Source organism: Pithys albifrons, chromosome 4 (assembly GCF_047495875.1).
Source record: "Pithys albifrons albifrons isolate INPA30051 chromosome 4, PitAlb_v1, whole genome shotgun sequence".
NCBI classification, from domain to species: Eukaryota; Metazoa; Chordata; class Aves; order Passeriformes; family Thamnophilidae; genus Pithys; species Pithys albifrons.
In genome coordinates this window covers 13,659,972-13,679,750 of record NC_092461.1, presented here as the reverse complement: position 1 = coordinate 13,679,750, position 19,779 = coordinate 13,659,972, and the positions used below count along the sequence as shown (strand labels likewise).

At 40.5% G+C, this 19,779-nt stretch overlaps 1 protein-coding gene across 1 annotated transcript in view; it reads left to right on the top strand.

Annotated features, from left to right (window-relative positions):
- Positions 1-19,426, top strand: part of PHLPP1 (PH domain and leucine rich repeat protein phosphatase 1) — a 144,022-nt gene extending 124,596 nt beyond the window's left edge. Inside the window, exons 11-17 of the mRNA XM_071553510.1 lie at positions 2,631-2,831; positions 3,815-3,977; positions 7,774-7,904; positions 11,399-11,503; positions 12,305-12,499; positions 15,084-15,312; positions 17,365-19,426. Of these exons, the coding sequence (XP_071409611.1) occupies positions 2,631-2,831; positions 3,815-3,977; positions 7,774-7,904; positions 11,399-11,503; positions 12,305-12,499; positions 15,084-15,312; positions 17,365-18,486 (2,146 nt within the window). The 3' untranslated portion in view covers positions 18,487-19,426. The remainder of the gene's footprint in view (positions 1-2,630; positions 2,832-3,814; positions 3,978-7,773; positions 7,905-11,398; positions 11,504-12,304; positions 12,500-15,083; positions 15,313-17,364) is intronic.
- Positions 19,427-19,779: the final 353 nt, after the last annotated feature.

Sequence of the window (19,779 nt, the reverse complement as noted above, 5' to 3'; positions counted from 1 at the left end):
GCTGGTCACCTCAACTTTGTTCACAAAGCACTAAACTATCAGGATGCTGGAGATTTATTTCCAAAGTTTTTGTATCACTCCCTGGAAGATTTGGCAAAAGGGCAGGGTCAAGGGGAAGAGTGTGTGCAGAGCATCAGCTGTCCTCTTTCCTTTCTCCATTAGAAAATACACATATCAAAACTTATTTCTGGCAGGAACACATAGATTCTGTTCAGTTTTAGTCCCAGTGAGGGAAGAACTTGAAATTTCTTGTTGTATTCCACCGATGTTTAAAGTTTATTAAAAGCAGAAGAATGATTAATTTTTCTTTTGAATTTAAAATGGCTTCAGTGTAGTACACTGTATTAATTTTCAGCTTTGTCAGAGTACTGTTACTGTACCCTTTCTTACCTGAAACTTTTAGTTGTACTTTTGGTCAGCTGTTCTCAAGCAAACTTCATAGCCATAGGTTATGAAGCTGTCTAGGTTACATTTTGTCTCCTGGTACCTGTGAAACACTCCAGGTTATTCTCCCATGGCTTGCAAGAACGAAACTAAAACACAGATTGTTCTTCAGGATAGGAGAACATGGCCTTTCTTGTGGAGTGTTTTGCTGCCACCTCCTCATCCCCTGTGTATTCCTGTAAAAACTCACTTTTCCAAGCAGCCTGAAACCTGTTTATTACTTAAACCTTTGCAAACAGAGCTGAAGGTCATTATTTTGTACTGTGAGTGGTACAAAAGATACTGTGGCTTTGATGTTAATCAACATACCTTTTTTTTTCAGAGAAGGAAGACTATCATGTGCATTAGATTCAGGTTGCCAAAGTAATGGCTATCTGAACTTTTGGAAATAGGTGTACTTACTTCAATTAAGTACAGGATCTATTAATGTGGTATGCTTCAGTTTAATGATCCAACTTTGAATGAGCTTAATATATATCTAGCTTGTAGCTAAAGGATGAAATTGAGCACCATCTTTTTAGAATAAATAAATAAATTTAAAACCCCTTTCAGCTGATTATTCCCTTCTATGTATTTATCCTTTCTCTCCTCCCTTCCTCCTTTAGATTTTTAGCACCCTGGTGAATAATGAATGAGCTTGAGAATTAAACTGTTTCTCTGAAGTGGGCTCCCCTGTCTGTGTAAAACAGCTAACCTAGTTTCAGTTCTGTGCAGTGTTGAGAGATCTTTGCTTCTGATGGATATAGTGGGGTGTTTTTTAATCCTTTGGATTTCATGTGACTTCTGTAGCATGTTTGACTCTTATTTATCGCTGAACAAGTTCCAACCAGCTGCTTTTCTTGCAAATTCATTTCATTCATTAATAGGCCTTAAAGGTCAGTGAGGACTCTGCATGCATGGGAGCAGCTATCACGATTTTATCACTTTCTGTTAAGATTGATGATGGGAATGAACCTACCTTTTGTGTCCTGATCAGTGGCTGTACAGGCTTCAGACAGCACATTTATGAGTCTTTTTTCTTGAAGGTAGCCTTGCCCATTGCAGTTGCCCATTCCCGTTTGTTGGTAGGAGCAGCACAGCCTGGTCTGAACACAGTTGCTGCAGACTGGCAACTCACACTTACTTCTGTAATGCTCTTAAGGCAGCCTTTTCTGAAAACAGGAGGAGGAAAGAGAGGTCATATTTCTGTTGAAAAGGCATGGTTATGCCAAGGTTGGTTACCAAAGGATAAATAGTTTTATTTTTCTGTCTTTGGAATTCCTGGTGTGAATTCTAGCCCTCAAGATACCTACAGTGCTGCTGTGATCACCAAGCTCCTCTAACAAACATTAATCCTCTGCCTGCAGAACTTCAGTGGCAGGAATGGGCAGGGCCTATACCTCAGCAAGTCTTGTTCCAATCCTGGAAAAAGTCCTTTGGGGGAAAAAGAATATCTCCATTTCTGTACTTCTTCAGTCCTTCCTGCCTGTATTGGGACTGCAAAAAAATTCTTGACATGCGCTTCTGCTGCTTTGGGGAATAGGGGAAGGGCACCCAGAAACTCCATAGAGATTTGTCATCAGTAAGCAAGCCTTTTAAATTTAATTAGCTGGCTAGCACTGCCTCCCTTTAAAATCTAAAAAGCAAACTACTGCTTTGTCTCAGGATTTTTTTTGTTGCGCTTGGTACATATTTTGTTATTCAAATGTTTAAAGAATACTTTCTCATTTTTTGTAGTTGTTTTCAGGACTACAGGTTTAAACAAAATACTGTCTGCACCCTAGATGTAAAACACTGAAACATGGGCTGGCTTTTTACCATTGACTTGTTTAATCACTTGAAAGGTAGCTAGGCTCTCATGATGTAATGAATATGGAAATGTGGTTTGTTATTACTCTTACCTGTAGGTATGTCTGTTGTAACATTGGAGGTATTTAGGTCTTGGTAGCAGGATAGAGGCATTTTGACATACTCATTTTGCTGATGTTTTGTTCTTACAAATGTGATCATTTGAACATGTGATCAGAAGTTTTCTTCTTATAGTGCTAGACTTTTGGTCTTTCTCTCTGTTGTTGCGAACTTGTTGCTTTTGACCTTTCTTTAAAACTATCTTAAGTTCACTCTTAAAATAGAGATTTTTATTTATACTTCTAGATACAATCTGCAGGATGTTTCACTTAACTCTCTTATGTAACTTCTCTTTGCAGCCTGAGATTTCTTAATGCCTCTGCCAACAAACTGGAAATGCTTCCTCCAGCCACCCTTTCTGAAGAAACCCATAGCATCTTGCAGGAGTTGTATTTGACCAATAACAACCTCACAGATAAATGCGTACCCTTGTTAACAGGCCACCCACACCTGAAAATCTTGCACATGGCTTACAATCGCCTACAGAGCTTCCCTGCAAGGTAAGTTTCACTGCCTCTGGCCCTCTGGTGGGTGGGCATCATGAAATATTTTCACAGTGAGAACTAAATTGCACAGAAATGTGGTGACATAGGCTGTATTTCGAATGTAGTGGTACTGCAGTGGGTGGATTCGCCTGCTTATGCCCTCTTGCACATTGCTGTCCTCGCTTGCAGTACACAGACAAGCGAGTGCTACATGTTAGTTGATGTGTTTTAATGATGCTTGAAACTCTTCTCAGCTGGACTAGTTCAGCATGCTTTTGGAAGTTGAGGAAGGAGGTCTTCTGTTTTGCCTGGCTTAGTCACTTTGCTTACATCTGGTGTGCTTCTCCTTGCAGAGGTTAGTAAGTATAAGGGTCTGGAGATGTCTTCCAAAAGGGGACTAAACTCCACTTGGGAAAAATCCTCTCAACTCCAGGAGATTCTACCTTGCCCGTAATTTCTGTACTTTCAATTCATTCTTTTTTTAATCAGAAATCTTTCAGTGTAAGATGTGCTGTAAAACTGATGGGTACAACCTTGGAAAAGCGATGCCAACAAATAATAGAAGAGATATCTCTGTCCTTGTGTGATGTTCTGAGCAACTGGGCTTCAGTGGCAAGGGGGGAGAGATGGAGATGAATTTAGGGGGAAGGGCTGAGTGAGGTACTAGAAGGTAGAGGGGAAAATTGGAGATGGAATGAGAAACTAGGGTTGAAAGAAGGGAGAAGACAGTTAAGAAGAGTGTTAGCTGGTGAGCAGGGGGAATATAAGCAAAATAAGTAATTTAAAAGGTAGCATTAACAAACACTAACAGAAGAAGCATGCATTTTGTTCCACAACTGTGTTAGCATCTGATGTGAGAAGGGGTGACAGGCACTGCTGTGCACAAGAGTCAAAGTCTGCAATTTTGTTTTCTTAAAATAATGAAGCCACTGCCCTTATTGCCACTTCAAAATAAAATATGCATTAAAAGAAAAATTCTCAAATTTTTGTATTCATAGCAAAATGGCCAAGCTGGAAGAGTTGGAGGAAATTGATATTAGTGGGAACAAACTGAAAGCCATTCCAACAACCATCATGAACTGTAGATGTATGCATACTGTAATTGCTCACTCCAATTGCATTGAAGTCTTCCCAGAAATCATGCAGCTTTCTGAAATAAAGGTATGGAATGCTTGTGCTTTGGAAGAAGCAAGCATAATGTAATTTTAGCAATTCTGTTCTCCCCTCGGGTCTCTCATTGCTATGGGCTACATTGTCAGAAATTACAGAGATCTGACAGTTGCTTTCTCCTCTGAAGTCATATGCAAAATATTTGCCCCCTGCACAGCCTCAGAGTGAAATAGAAGAGGAGCCTCAAAATCTGATTTTGCACTTACCTTTGTTAGATCATATCTTCTCTACCAAGTAAGTGTTAATTGTCTTCTTGTGACAGTCTGTTTTGATACAACTTAAAACATTTGGCAAGAGCTATGGGTCATTCACTCTTGCTGCGTTGGCCATTGGTTGATTGTGTAGGAATGGACTTTGTTTAGAGCATGTGTTAAAAACTGCTGAAGCTGCAAAATATGATAGGCTTTGGGGACGGAGATAAATTCCATGAGCATGGGATGTCAGTATTTAGGCAAGCTACTTTCATTTTCTTCATTGCAGTCATATTTTGCACAACAGAGTGAATACTTAATCTGTCTCTTGTAAGTGTTACCAGAAGTAATTCTGTACTTTTCTTGACACTTTTTTTTGTGGGATGCATTCTTTGCTTGACCACACTGATGAACACTGTTGCTTACCTTTTGTAAAATACATTCCTGCTTCTTGCCTGGCTCTAGTGCAGACTCATTTGTGCTGTGTGCTCTTTCTGCTGGCCAGAGCTGGGAGATATCTCACAGTATACAGATCTTTGTGATATAGCAGAAAAATCTGTCATTCTCTGAGGCTGAGAACTGATTACCTATTCATGGACTCAAAACAACTTGAATGTCTTTTTGGTGCTCTGTGAAGTCAAAAGGTCCCAGCCTGACATTTATGCCTCAGTGTCTGGGGTCATGGAAAGCAGAAGGAGCAATAATTCTGTTGGACAGGTAAGTACATGTAAAGATGAGCTTTTTTTGGTTTTAGCAAGGAAGTATCAAACAAACTTGTGGGTTTTTGAATACTCCTCCCTCTTTGGCACAATGGTTGGAGGAAGCATAGGGCCATTTATAATCAATCAGAAGTAGGGCCTTTTTACCTAGAGGAAGAATTGAGATGGGGAAGTGAGGCTATGTGCAGTAAACATTTCTTATAAAATGTGAGGGTAGTTGACAGAAAAAAAAAGATAATGTAAACACACTGATAGGGAACAGACAGGGAACAGTCACCTTTTCTCTTTTGTTTGTGCATCTTGGGAAAAGCTGAATGCTTTATAGAAACATCATATTTAAAGTGCTACTCAGCCACATTGAGCAGAAAAAATGCTCTTGGGAGACCTGACAGTTTCCTCCTGCTGGTTCCCTGTGGTTATTTAGTTCTCTTTAGCAGAAGAAGGAGGTATGGACGTCATTAAGTGTTTTAGGAGTGCAGAGGTAGCACATGTACATGGCTTCATCTAAGAGGGCACAGTGTTCTTTGACTCCACTTTTGTGGAAGGAAAATGGCTGGTCAGTACTCAAGCCTGCAGTTGAGTAGTCCTTACTGTTTGTGCAAAGCTCAGCAACCCAGTCTTGCTTTTCCCACCTGGGACCTCCCTTTATATCATCCAGTTTTTGTTGACTGATGAGTTGCTTCTTTTCATGGTTTTCTTGCTGGGAAGCTTTGATGAGAGTGATACAGAGGTTTTTTATTACAGATTTTGGTCAAGCTTGCCTTTTACAAAATCATTACCTTGAGATCTAACATAAGGGAAGATCTAGTAGCAGTAACATCTTGAAAACAAAACTCTGAACTTTGGTAGTTTTATTCCTAGCAGAAGAGGTTAATATGGGTATGGCCACCTTTGGTCACAAGTGGAAGTAACTGAAGTCCCTTTCAGCCTTGAACACAACAGTTACAAATCTGTGGATGCAGCATAAGCAAATGCTGACTGTTAAACCCTTGTCTTCCAGCTGGCCCATCCAGTGGAAAATCCTGTGTGTAGTTGCAAGAGTTGTTCTTCTGGTACTGCATGGGTGGGTGAAACCAGTTTGCATTTCACACATAAGGAAATTGGGATCAGTTAGAATATAGACTTTCCTGCTTACCTGGGGAGTAAAATAAGGACTAAATTTAACACAGATCAGCAGCAAGTTCCTCTTAACATATTCATCAAACAGTACAAATAACATCTAAGCAATCTCAACCTGATCAATAAGATCTCTTCACTAGTGCCTAGGGACCAAGGAATCTGCTGTAGAGTGTTGCTGTCTTTGATGCAGTGGGCATTTAAGGAGTACAGTGAAATTACTGGTATTTGTATTTTTCATTCCAGCATACTTTTGCATCAAATTTGTAATAGCATTGAGGTGCTGAACACAGCAAGGCCTGCCGGCAGTTTCCTTAATCTCCAAAGTAATTACTGGCTCTCTGGAAGCAGTAAAAAGTTGCACAAAGTCAAAAAGCTCCCTGGAATAACTGCTCTTAAGCTGTCTACTATTTTGTTTGTGTGACAGATTTAGACTTTGATTTCTTTATCAGACTTAGATAAATTCAGCAGTTTGGTCTTCATAGATAATAAAGCCTCCATATTAGACAATCTCAGGATGCAAGATTTGGGTCAGAAATTTGTTATTTCCATTGCGCTAATTTAGTAAAGCGTTGAGAGATTTTTCTTTTCCAGAATTTCCCAGGTTAGTCTTACGCCTTTTTCCAGCTCAGGAACCAGTGTCTTTGTATATATCTACAGAAATGAAAGTGCTTCTCTTGTATCGATGGAAATTATGGTCAAAATGTGTAGCTAGGAAATGTCTCCTCTGCCCCTTTCAACTCTTTTATTAAAGTTTCTGAAATCTTTCCCTTTTTGCAGCTTGTTTTGCAGCTTGCAAGTTGAAAATGGTCTTTCTGAAAGATGGGGATAGTTCTTCTGTCCTCTGTTAATTACCAACCTGTTCTCCTCTCAGAACTTTTTTTTTCCCAATTTTTAGTGCATACTACACTGGTCATCCTGGAATAGGCTTTGGAGAGTTGATTTTGTTCTCGAATGCCCTATTTTATCTTGTCTGTTGACTTTCGTTTGGATATGCAGCTTTAAACGATGTTTGTTTGGGGATTTTCTCATTTTAGTACACTTGTTCTAGCTAATTTGTGTTTAGCTGGTTGGATAGCCTGCAAGTTTCTCTGTTGTTTTGTATCATGTTTTTTAAAAAATATTTAAACTATATTGTTTTCCCTAATTTTATTGACTTCATATTTAAATATGAGTACATCTTAGATGACAGAAACCATGTTTAAAACTGCTATGATTTTTTTTTCCTTTTTCTCCTCTATTCTTCCCCTCCACATACACATGAACAACTGCTTATTTTAGTATCCCTCAGTAAATGCTGTGTTCCTGTGAGCCTGCTCATACTCATGCTGGTTTAAACTGACTTTTGAGGAGGGACTGCTATGCCAGTGGTTTAGAAGCCCTAGCTGTACTTATCTCCATTTCCTTTACCTATTAAAAGACTGTTTTGATCAATAACATTTTTTTTTAATACTTTGAAAATCCGCTGGCAACCTTTGTCTCTGCAAAGAGCAGACAAAACTCACTAGTTTCGTAACAAGATGATGCCTGACTAGAGATGGAAATGGGGGAAACGTATTTCCAGGTGTCCCAAACTTCTGGCAAGATGACTACATGCTGTATGAATTTCTTTTGTAAGAAGCACTTACTTAGATGAGTGTCTTAGGTCTTGGTTGCAGCCTTTATTGTTCGTGAAACATGTAGTACCACATTTAATCACGATTTGTATGATCTTGATGGCGGCTGACTTCTCTTGCTTTTTTGGCTGCTTTCATTTTGCAGTGTGTGGATCTAAGCTGCAATGAACTGAGTGAGATCACGTTGCCTGAAAACTTGCCTCCAAAACTGCAAGAGCTGGACCTGACTGGAAATCCAAGATTAGCCCTGGATCACAAAACCCTAGAGCTGCTGAAGTGAGTTACCTTACAGAGTGGGGAAAGGGCAGAACAACTCTGTCCCTAGGATGTGAGAAAAGCACAGTACACAGAACACAGTACACAGTACACAGTGTGTATCTCTCCTAAGGAGAATGGCTCCCTGTTGTCAGTAGAACAGAAAGTAACAGACTATGTGAATAGGTCGGAAATTGATGTTTCCTTGAAGAGGATGACTTTACTTGCTTCAGTGCAATTGCTTTCAGCTGTAACTCCTACAGGGGTCTGCTAGTCTGGGTTAACCAGTTTGGTCTCCATTTTACTTCTGACATTAGATTTAACCAGAAGACCTATTTTATACCACTGTGGAGATGCCAGTACCTGCTTACTATATTTTTTGTTTTCGCATTCACTACCTGGGTCTGTCTTTGCTGTTGTGCTGCTTTTAAGCTCTTCATATATTGTTTCTTGTTACCCTTCATGTCTCTGCTTTTGTCCTAGAAATTATATATTTTTCATATTTAAACCTCTCCTGAAAACTCGCATTTCCCACTCTCTTTGCTGCAAAACTAATTCCTTTGCTTTGGGACCCTCAGTTTCCTTCCTGTGTACCTGTTTTGTTTCCTGCCCTAGGAATTAAAGGTCATCCATAACTGAAATTCACCAAGTGCCTTGGGCCTTCTTCAGTTGGGAAGCTGTTACACTAAACCAGATCATCTGTGGACTGATGACTAGTGGTGCTGCCTAGAACTTTGCTTATGTCCTTTAAGAAACTGCATCAGCTCCAAGTTTTCTTCTAAGTCTATTTGATTCTTAAATATTAGATGGTTTCAGGGAGGATTGGTTTACTTTTTAGGGGTTGAGCAATTGCTTCATGCTGCTTGCTTTTAAGTGGTTAAAATCAGAAACTGGAATAGGAAACCTCATCTGTTGTGCAAGCAAGGGAAACTTATGGTGTGAGTTTGCTTTTAGCTTGAATCAGTGGATTTTACAAAATATAAGTGGAAATCTGAGTAATGATGAGTTTTCACAGATAAAGAGTGTGTTCTGCAGCAAACAGAGGAAAAAGGGACATTCCTCTATTTTAGGAGCTGCTTTATTGCATACAGGAAATCTTGAAGAGGCAGTGTGTAAGGTCGCTGTGGTTCATAGGGAAAAAAATTATGTATGTTTTACACAGTTAATGAATTGTGTCAAGACTTAAAGTGAAAGACCAGCTTTTCTTGTGTGTAAACCAGCAGACAAGATGGGCACTCAGTTTCTTGCCACATTAGCCTTCAGACATGATGCATTGTAGCATTATTGTACAAATTTAAATCCTAAGTAGTTGAAGAGAAGTGTTCATATTTTCACTGGCATATGTGTGGTTCTTAATTCACAAAAAACTTTTTTCCTCTTTTATGTGCATTTTGCTTGGGTATTTGTTTGGGATGGGGGGATAGTTCTTTTTTTTTAGTTTTGTTTTATTTTTTGAAATAAATCGTTCTTAAGACCTCATGTCTGTTCTGTTCACTAATATTCACTGGTCAGTCAGATGTTTCAGGCCTCCTGAGGGGTTTCTCAATGTCTCTACTGAAAATACAACTCTGATTTCTATGGTATACTGCTGTACTTGACTGTGAGGGAGGAGGTTCTTGTTTCACTTGGTTTTCTGGTAGGCACAAAAATACTTGTGCACTTGATATTTTTTATATCTACCTTCTGCACATGAAAGGCAGCTCTCCATCTGTGCCTAGGTAGTATTCAAGCAGACAGGTTGATAAGTATTCTCAGTGCTGGTGAGAAGAGTCCTGTCATGCATGCTTGCTTTTTTAATATGTATGGAGATCTTAAAGGAGACTTGCATGCTTAGGAGGATGTTGCCAAGGGATTTATTGGATGTAAGAATTTTCAGTACCAATTAAAATTAAAAAAAAACCAAGACAAAAGATGCTGCTGCTCTGATTTCTAGGAAAGAGCATCTCATTGCATGGTAACAGTCTTTTTAAATTAAGGGGAAAATAAACCATGCTGTCCAAAAGCCTTAGTCTGATACTGCCTGCATAGGATGTGCTGCAGGATATCATTCCTTCCTGGGCACATGGTTTATTTGTAGTGATGTTACTAAGGAGGCCAAAAGGAGTGCATTGAGGTAGCTTTTTTTCACCACTGCTTGGAAGCCTTAGACAACCATGGGTCCTTGACCTGCCCAGTTATAAAAGAAACAAACCTTTTTGTCCCAAGTTCCTCTGCCCTGGAGATAAGTGCCTTGTATGAGAAGTCTGCCAGGAAAGTGTGTTTGCTTATGTGTGTACTGCTTTGCAGGTGCAGGCAGAGTTAAAATCTCTGCTACTTTAGAAGAGATCTAGACTTCCAGTGGGATTTGGGGTTAGATAATCTCGTCTAAAGCTCATGATGAGGTGTTTGCCACATGTAGAGCTGCAGAACCACAAACTTAAAACACAGGTGGTTCAAACGGTATTTATGTAATTTGCTTTTAATCTGCCCTCACTGATGTACATCCTGTCCATTAACAGAGAAGAAATTGAACTGGATGTGACAGTACTTCAGGTTATTTGAGGAAGGCTGTGCAACTCTGAAATGCTGTGTGTTCAGGTCAGGTAGGGATTTATAAAGAGGAAAAATGAATGCTCAGAGGGAACAGTTAGACCTTTCTTCTTGTGTCCTTTTATGTTTCTTTTGGTTCATGAAAGGTTTGGATGCCTTTGAGGTGTCTACAGTATGTAGGGAGCTCACTTCTCCTGCCTTTGGAAGAGAGCAGTAGGGAGCAGGGGGTAGGTCTCCCCAGCAAAGCAGGGCTGTGTAGAGAAGGGTATAAACAGAGAGGGCTGAGCCCTTTTTAAGTCTTTACTATGCTCCATAAGATACTTGAAATTCAGGCTAAAGGCTGTGTTGGTAGTAAGTTGGAGTGTAGAGGATCAAGGGCCTACGTAAAAATTGTACTGCACAATTGAGGAAGGCAGAAGGGCTGTACCTGGTGTTGGGAGCACAGGCTGGCTTTGCAGGTCGGTGCAGGACCAGGATGAAGCTGATATTTTATGAGCATTTTCATGAAAGACTGTCACTGCATGTTGTTTCTAAATTATTTTTTAACTTTTCTTTCCCTTTAAGGGAAGCAGTGGGTCATACAGGATATTTCATTTGAGTACAATGAAAACAGTGCAGACACTTCTTAAAATGGGTGCAAGAGATGTGTAAGTTAAAATAGTCAATCCCCTGTACTGGCTTTGATCAAACTAGTGACAAATTTGCTTTGTATTCCTGCCAGGGCCAGGTTTGAAACAAATAGCTGAGGGGTGAGGGCAGGGAAAGAAAAGCCAACTAAGCAAAATAGCACAGCTGACACCTTCATAGAGACTCAGTTATTGTTCATTGTATACAGGCACATAGAGGTAACCATTGTTTCGTTTTCTTCTCTTGAATGTATAACTGAGAACTGGGAGAGGAAAAAAGGTAATGTCTTCACATTTTAATTTGGACCATGTCAGCACTTTAATCCATTTCATCTTTCCCTTTTCCTTTCTCCTTGGCAGCAATATCCGCTGCTTCAAGATCGACCAGCCCTCAGCTGGTGATGCTTCAGGAGCACCAGCAGTGTGGAGCCACGGGTACACGGAAGCATCGGGCATTAAGAACAAGTACGACCTGGCATGGGTTTTGTTACACTGGCACTCTTAACAGCAGAGCACCTCTATGCCAATACAAAGAAATCCCTTTTTCGGTGAAAGTTTTGGGGCTCACAGAGGCAGAGGCCATGCTGTGACACTACATTTGTATACTGGGCCCTTGCTTGGTTTTCCTCTGTGGTCTTTACTAGGGAAGTTGTTGAAATACAAGTGTGGCCAACACATTTGGTCCAGGCAAGACTCTGGTACTTGCAAAAAATCTGAGTGTATAAAAGCATTTTTCTCTTTGCCAAGCTTCTTTATCTTCAGCCAAAGGATGTTTAGCAAGCAAATCACAGATATAAAGGAAGAGACAGAATGGCCAAAATTCTGAACATTTATAGTGTTTGGCATTCCTGTGCCAAAGGCAGCACTTGACAAATAATGTACCAAGAGTCTGCTAGTCTTTATGCTGCTGACAATGTTGTGAATCTTTCTTTGTTACTCAAATACATCTCTAGAAATATTTTGCTACCTCGGTTTGTGTAGCAAGTGCCAGCAAGCCTTTACCAACTGATTTGACACATAAGTTGGTCATCAGTGTGTTAGATCCCAAAGATGGCTTTTGGTGGAGCAAATGCAGTGTAGTTTCTTCCCCATCTTAGCACTGTTAGTGGGCCTGACTCATCTCCAAAGCTCAAAAAGTGCTTGGTCCTGAAATGCCTGTGAACAGAGGTGGTTAAAGCTAGCTCTCAGACCAGGTCAAAATGACAAGTTGGGAAACTAGTAGTGGGATAACACCCTTGATGTTTTCCTGCTTCATTTTTTCACTAGGCTGTGTGTGGCGGCACTTTCAGCCAACAATTTCTGTGACAATCGGGAGGCACTTTATGGTGTTTTTGATGGTGACCGCAATGTGGAAGTGCCATATTTGCTGCAGTGCACCATGAGTGACATCTTAGCAGAAGAGCTACAGAAAACAAAGAATGAGGAGGAATACATGATCAACACTTTCATTGTTATGCAGAGGTGGGTGTTGGATCTGAAGTTTTTTTTACCTTGTCTGTGCTTACTGGATAGTTTGTTTGCTTTCAGGTCAGATATTTCCTCTTGCTCCAAAAAATGTGAGGGGACAAAAAAACCTTGGTATCTGGCTATCTTTTATTGCTTCTTTTGTGATTACTGCCCTCTGTTCCTTTCATTTGTGGGGAGAAAACCCCCAGTGCCTCCCCAGGAAAACAAGAAAAACTCCAACCCACAGACAAAATTACTAAATGCACATGACCAAGTGGTTGGTAGAAGTTTATTCTTTTTTTGTATCTTCACTAAGTCTTACAGTTTACAATTGGCCATAACCAAGTCATTGCTATAAATGCCTTGATCATCTTTTTAAACTTCCTTACTACTGCTGGCTACAAAGCCTGGACTTGTTCTTTCTGTTTCTCTGTACCAGTTTGGGTTATTTAAAGCTACACAGATATTTAAAACACATAGCCTGACTTCTTGGAAATCCCTTTGGCCTTAGAATATTATTTGAGTAGAACCCATCCAGAGAGACTGTGGTACAATAGCTCTGAGCGTAATAGTAGCTTTGTGTAGGGGTTTGGAAACTGTACGTGCTGTTGACAGAAGAAGAAATGGTGCCCAGGAAGACATTGAATGAAGGAGGAATACAAAGGGAACTGAAGAAAGGAGAATGAAGAGCTCAGGGAAACAAAGGAGAAAGCAATAAGCAGCTTAGAGACCAAGGAAATGAATCAATTTAAAACTAGTATTCCTTATTGTTAAATTTCTGCACCTTTGGGAAGGAAAGTACTAAAACTGTTTCATTGGAACAGATAGAGAAGCAGTAGGTGATACTAAAACTTACAAACACAAGAGAGAAAATACTTCTTTCCCATAATGGCTTCTAAGAGTGCCTCAGACTGCTAGCTGAAAAGGTGGTTGCCAAATACTTAAAATATTCAAAACTAATAACAAATTTGAGTATAGAAAGTACTTATTAAGTGGTTTTGTTTGTTACTAATGCCATTTCACAGGAATATGTCATTCTTACAAAAAGCTGCTTCTTTGTGGTCTCAAATCAAAATAAGCTAATCACTTCTTTGGAGAACCAGAAATAGTATTCATTCCAGTTGCATTTAACCATTCACTGATGCTTACAAATGATATATAGCATTCCTAAGGTGTATTTTTAAAAATAAATTTGAAAAGCACATTGAAGCTTGGTTGCAGATGCAGTTGTGCCTTTTCCCCATAATTTTGAAGAAAAAGTTCTTACTAGCTATACCTACCCTTAATATAAATATTAGCAATTAGCTTTATAATTACTACAGGAGAAGACCCTGATAGACAAGCTACTGGGAAGGATGAATGTTTTTTCACCATCTAGTATTGAAACTAACTTACATTTTAATGGCAGGATTCTGAAAACTTTGATTTTATCCATAGATTTTTTTTCCTCCTGCTATGACTCCTGCTGAAAAAGCAAGCTTAAACATTTCTAAGAATATATTTAACAGGTTAGTACGTGACAGCATAAATGAAAATTGTGCCTTCTTTACAGTGGAATTCACTGCCACTGTGGGTTTTTTTATTCATCGTTTGATACTTTAAGAGCATTATTCTGAAGACATCACAAAATAGTGAACCTGTGTGTGATAGTTTTGATCCAGGCCTTCCTTAGTAACCAGTTGTAACTAGGAAAATGCCCATTTCCTAGGTATTCCACACTGGTTTTTCACATAACAAGGGAATATACATAAGAGAGAGATAAGAAGTTTCTCCTTCTTCCAGCCAGGCTTGGGAGCAGTTGATCCCTGCCTTGGTCTCACTTATCAGAGCCTGGGGCCTGTTGCAGTGGTTGCTGTTACCTACTCTGCAAGAGATCAGAGAAAAGCTGGGTTTCTTTTAAGGAGAGTCAGTGAAATTGTATTTTGCCAGTTTTTTTGAGAGTTTTTAATTGTACTTGTCTGTTCTGTTTTGTCCCTCTGTTGTCCCTGTTTCCCCTTCCCTCTTCCCTTTTTCCTATTGTATGTACAATTGTATATATAATTGTAAATATCTGTAATATATATATATTAGGATATAATTCAGTTTTGTTCAAGCTTCTTTCCGTCTTTCAGTTTTCTTTCAGGGTTTTTTTTTCTCTTGCTTAGAAGAGCAGAGAGAAGAGAGAGCAGCTTGGCCCTTGGCCAAGAAGCCAGGCCAAACCGAGACACTGTGCCTTAAGTTTTTGCTCAAAAGTGGAGTTTTTTACAGTCAGAATTATTATTTTGATTAAAAAAATTGTAGCTTCAGAAGCCAAAGTTCTATCTGACCTTTAAAACAAATATGTGTAAGATGTAAAAAAGAGACAACTGAGAAACTTGGGGTTTTTTTCTAAAATGGAGCAGATGAGTATCTGTATATGTGAAAATAACACACTATCTGAAAAGTTGCATGTGAGTTCTCTGCAGTGCTTCTGCCTTAGTGTCACAGTCTTCAGTGGAGGCTTTTGTTTCTGTCCCAGAGTCAGTGCCCAAAATGCTTGTGGAAGAGTGGCTGTTTCTCCATAGTACCCCTAACACTTTTTTTCCAGTTAAAGAACAATCATTGTTTTGTTTAATTCCAGGAAACTTGGAACAGCTGGACAGAAACTTGGAGGCTCTGCTGTCCTTTGCCATATAAAACATGATCCCATGGACCCTGGTGGATGCTTCACTCTAACCTCAGCAAACGTGGGGAAGTGCCAAACCGTTCTCTGCCGGAATGGGAAACCTCTGCCTTTGTCCAGGTGTTATGTGATGAGTTGTGAAGAAGAGCTGAAGAGGATTAAGCAACATAAGGCCATTATCACAGAGGTTAGTAAACAGCTGAGGACTGTTGCAACTTGCAGTTTCCTTGAAGAGTATTTGCACAGCAGTCCATGAAATTTCATGTTGGTATTAGTAACCTCTAGGAGGTACTGGTCATAGTATGGGTTCCAGAGTTGCATTTTTTCTTTCAAGGTGATTTGTACCATGCAATCAAGTTGATTTTCCATCCCATTGCCATGCAGGATTTTTATTAGCTTCCAAGAATGAGCATGTTGCATTGAAACAGGAAAGCAGACATCCTCCTCCTAATGAGAGAGGAATTGCTGTGTTGGAGCTGTCATGAAGAGCCTCTCCAAATGAAAAGGATGAGAGGTCAGAGCACTTGGAGTAATGCTCGCCTTGCCATAGGAGACTCCTTGCTCCTGCAGGCTGACGTTGCTGTCTGAGCTCCTGTGTTCCCAGAACTGCCCTTTGACAGGCTACTCTTGAAGAGAGCACTTGCCCAAAAGGAAAACTCACCCTGTGCTCAGCTAAACCATGAGAGAGTATAAAACTATTTCTTTTTTTCTTAAAAGCTTGAAGCCACTGCTGTCAGCTTTGCTTTGCCTTGTGTAACACATGCAGAGGAATAGATAAATATTAAATCCTCCTAATCGTGGAGAAAAAGGCAGAAAACTCACTGCTGTGTGCCTGAGAGCAGGGTATGCATGTGTGTGAAGAGACGTGTGTGTGGAATAAGTCATGTGGCTATTAATCTTGCGAGGGAAGGATAATGATCTTAAATGTGACAAGATGAAATGGAGTCACTCCAACATAGTATGTATCACCAAGGCATGCTCATTATGTTGTTTGTTAGAGGATAGACCCTGAGATTAGCTCAGTTAGTTAAAACTTGGTTGTAATAATGCCAAGGTCATGGGTTCAATCCCCTGTGTGGGCCATTGACTTAAGAGTTGGACTCTGATCCTTGTCGGTCCCTTCCAACTCAGAATAGCCTGTGATTCTCTGATTCTGTGATAAGGGAGATTTCTGTACTGAATCTTAACATGACTCATTGATTTCATGCACATTGATGGCTTATCACTGCTGTTAGCCTTCTAATGGGAAAGTTAACAAGCCAACATGTTTTTTTTTCTTTGAAGTGGTTTTAAAGAGGAAAGTTTTTTAGTCTTGGCTCATTTTTCTGTGGTTATCTGCTTTATTATAACACCCACAGTTATTAGCTAGGCCCACAGTGTAAATCCTCACCTTTGCTGTGCTTCCTGAACATGCAGTTAGCAGGGTTCAGCTATCCCCAGCAGGCTGACAGATAGCTAGGCTTGCTGTTTCAGACACTTGCTCTTCTGGCAACTCAGCTTGGATTCTAACCAGGACAGGATTCTGGGATTTGGACATGCATTGGATTTTTTTCAAAAATGCATCAATTTTTAGTGATGTTTTCCCTTTAGATACTACTTCTCTTCCCTTTGGAAATGTCATATCTAAATGGAAATGTAGTAAGTAATTGGGGCACTATGACTCAGCTGATTGAGAAATGCAGACTTGCTCTCTGCTACGTGTGACTTGCATGCTTCATTTAAAGTGGTTTTTTAATGAACTTTTGTTCCAGAAGTGATGAGCCAAGATGAAACCTACTATTGTTACAGCTGCAAGAGAAGGCTTATAACTGAATGACCTGCCCCTGTATCAAACGGAGCTGTGTGTTTCTTTGTTCTGTATAAAGCCTGATATTGTGGGTGGAGGAGGGATAAGTCTGACTCGCTAGTAAAACATTTGTCCATTTGATTCTTGCACCTGCAGGAGCAGAATAGATGGCTCTTTGTTGCAGCATTCTGCTTTGTGTTCTGTGCATAGGTGATGCTGATGGCAAATCAGTCAAGTGTAGGAGACGTAGTACAGGATTGCAAACCAGCCTTTGCTGTGCTCTAATCCCCGCTCTGTCCCTCCTTGCCAGTGACTTTGCTTTTCCATCTCCTTGTCTGTAAATGGCAGTGTTGGGGGTATTGCAAAAGCAGCCATCAATAAAACGCAGTGAGATGCAGCTACTGTGCATCCTTGCCTGTCTTGTTTCCAATTTTTTGTTCTTTCTAATTTCAGGATGGCAAAGTGAATGGTGTGACAGATTCAACAAGAATATTGGGGTACACCTTCCTTCACCCAAGCGTTGTGCCGCGTCCTCATGTCCAGTCCATTACCTTAACTCCACAAGATGAGTTCTTCATTCTTGGGAGCAAGGGGCTGTGGGACAGCCTCTCGATGGATGAAGCAGTGGAGGCAGTCAGAAACGTGCCTGATGCACTGGCTGCTGCAAAGAAGCTTTGCACTTTGGCCCAGAGTTATGGCTGCAATGACAGTATCAGCGCTGTTGTGGTTCAGCTCACTGTGACAGAGGACAGCTTCTGCTGCTGTGAGCTTAATGGGGTTCCACCCCCCAGCCCAGGCATTTTCCCACAGTCTGTCAATGTGGTCATCAAGGACAGGCCGACAGATGCACTTGGGATGCCATCTTCAAGCAGTGGTATGGCTTCAGAAATCAGCAGCGAGATCTCCACCTCTGAAATGAGCAGTGAGGTGGGATCCACAGCCTCTGATGAGCCTCCCCAGGTAGTCATGAATGAGAACAGCCCAGCCTACCCAGGAGAGCAGCGCTGCATTCTGCATCCCGTCTGCCTGTCCAATTCTTTCCAGCGGCAGCTCTCCAGCGCCACCTTCTCGAGCGCCTTCTCTGACAATGGCCTTGACAGCGATGATGAGGAGCCAATCCAGGGGGTGTTCACCAATGGCAGCCGCGTGGAGGTGGAGGTGGACATCCACTGCAGCCGTGCAAAGGAGAAGCAACTGCTCCAAGTGCCGGTGGAAGCTAACGATGAAGGTATCGTTATCAGTGCCAATGAAGATGAGCCTGGCCTTCCCAGGAAAGCTGAATATTCTGCGACAGGCACCATAGGGCGCAGGCGGGGCAATGGTTCTGTGGCACCACAGGAGAGGAGCCATAACTTAATTGAAGTTGCAACAGATGCACCACTCAGAAAGACTGGGGGCTACTTTGCTGCCCCAGCACAGCCTGATCCTGATGACCAGTTCATCATCCCACCAGAGCTTGAGGAAGAAGTCAAGGAGATTATGAAGAAGCACCAGGAACAACAGCAGCAGCAGCAGCAGCAGCAGAGGCAGTATCCAGTGGACCACCTGGCAGACTGTTATGATACACCACTATGACCCACTCTATTTACTGCTCAGAAATAAACTAACAAATAAGGACACTAGAGTGTGAGACCCAGTGGGCTTGCATTACAGCAGGGGTTTTCCTTATCCTTTTCCTTTATATTCTTCCTTTTTGTTACCCTGCCACTACAGATAACTGCAGCTTTTCAGTTTGTTAGGTCCAATATTCATTGATTTTCTTCTAGAGACACTTGACTGGTAAAATTTAAAATAGTTAACCTTCCCTTAACATATCAAGCATAAAAACAGAAAAACAAAAAAAAATAGAAAGGTTTAATATATTGCTGAGAAACAGATGATGATGTAATATTTTTTAAAATGGCTTGTTTGTTTTGTTTGAAAAGCAGGGCAGTAGCCAGTGCTAAATGATTTAAGTAATATTGTAATACTGTATTTCTTTGAGAGAAAAGGCTTTTTTTTTGGTCTTGAAAATGATAGACATTTGTAGAATATGGAGACTAACTCCTAGGAGTTGCTTTACTCTTTCAGGTGACTTAAGTCACTGAGATTCACTAATTTTCTCTGAGAGAACAGTTGATTGGGAAATTCCTGTAAATAGCTCAGTGTTGTATAGTGATGCTTACATGTTTTTGTAGCTTTGGCATTAAGGACACAACCTGAACAACTGACCATTTTTCTTAAACGACTCTTTGGCCCATGGTCATTAAGCGTGAAGGACTTTGTGGCTGTGTACAAGTTAGCTAGAGCTCAGGTGGTGTAGACCATTTAAAGAAACTCACTTTTTCCTCTGGTCTCTTTCTTTCCTTACTTTTACAGACACGTTTTGTTTGTGTTCCTAACTGCCACCACAACCAGCATGATTGTATAGAGCTCATTTGCTGTAGAACATTTACATAACAAGAGTTATATTAAAGCCGAATGCACAAGTGAACGTCATAACTTTTGTTATAATAAATATAAAATTTACACCTGATGTCTGCTTTTATGTCTGAATAGTTGAGCAGCAGCTCTCAAACAGTAGCTTGCTGTGGTTCATTAGCATGCTGCTCAGTAAACCCAAGAAGTGTTGAGACTTTTTCAGCTTGATCACATTTTTACCCTAACTGCAGAAGCTTGTGTGCTTTCCAAATTTAAAGGCCACACAAAGTGGCCTTTAAACGTTACAAAACTACTCTCTAAAGGAATTGATCTGTTTCTTTTTTTCTTTCTCAGTACTAATTCAGGACTACTGATTTGCCCTTTGCCACAATATTGACAATTCCAGAAGACAGGAGAGTAGAGGTGCTCCAGCTCAATCCCACTGAGACTGAGTGACTGAAGATAGAA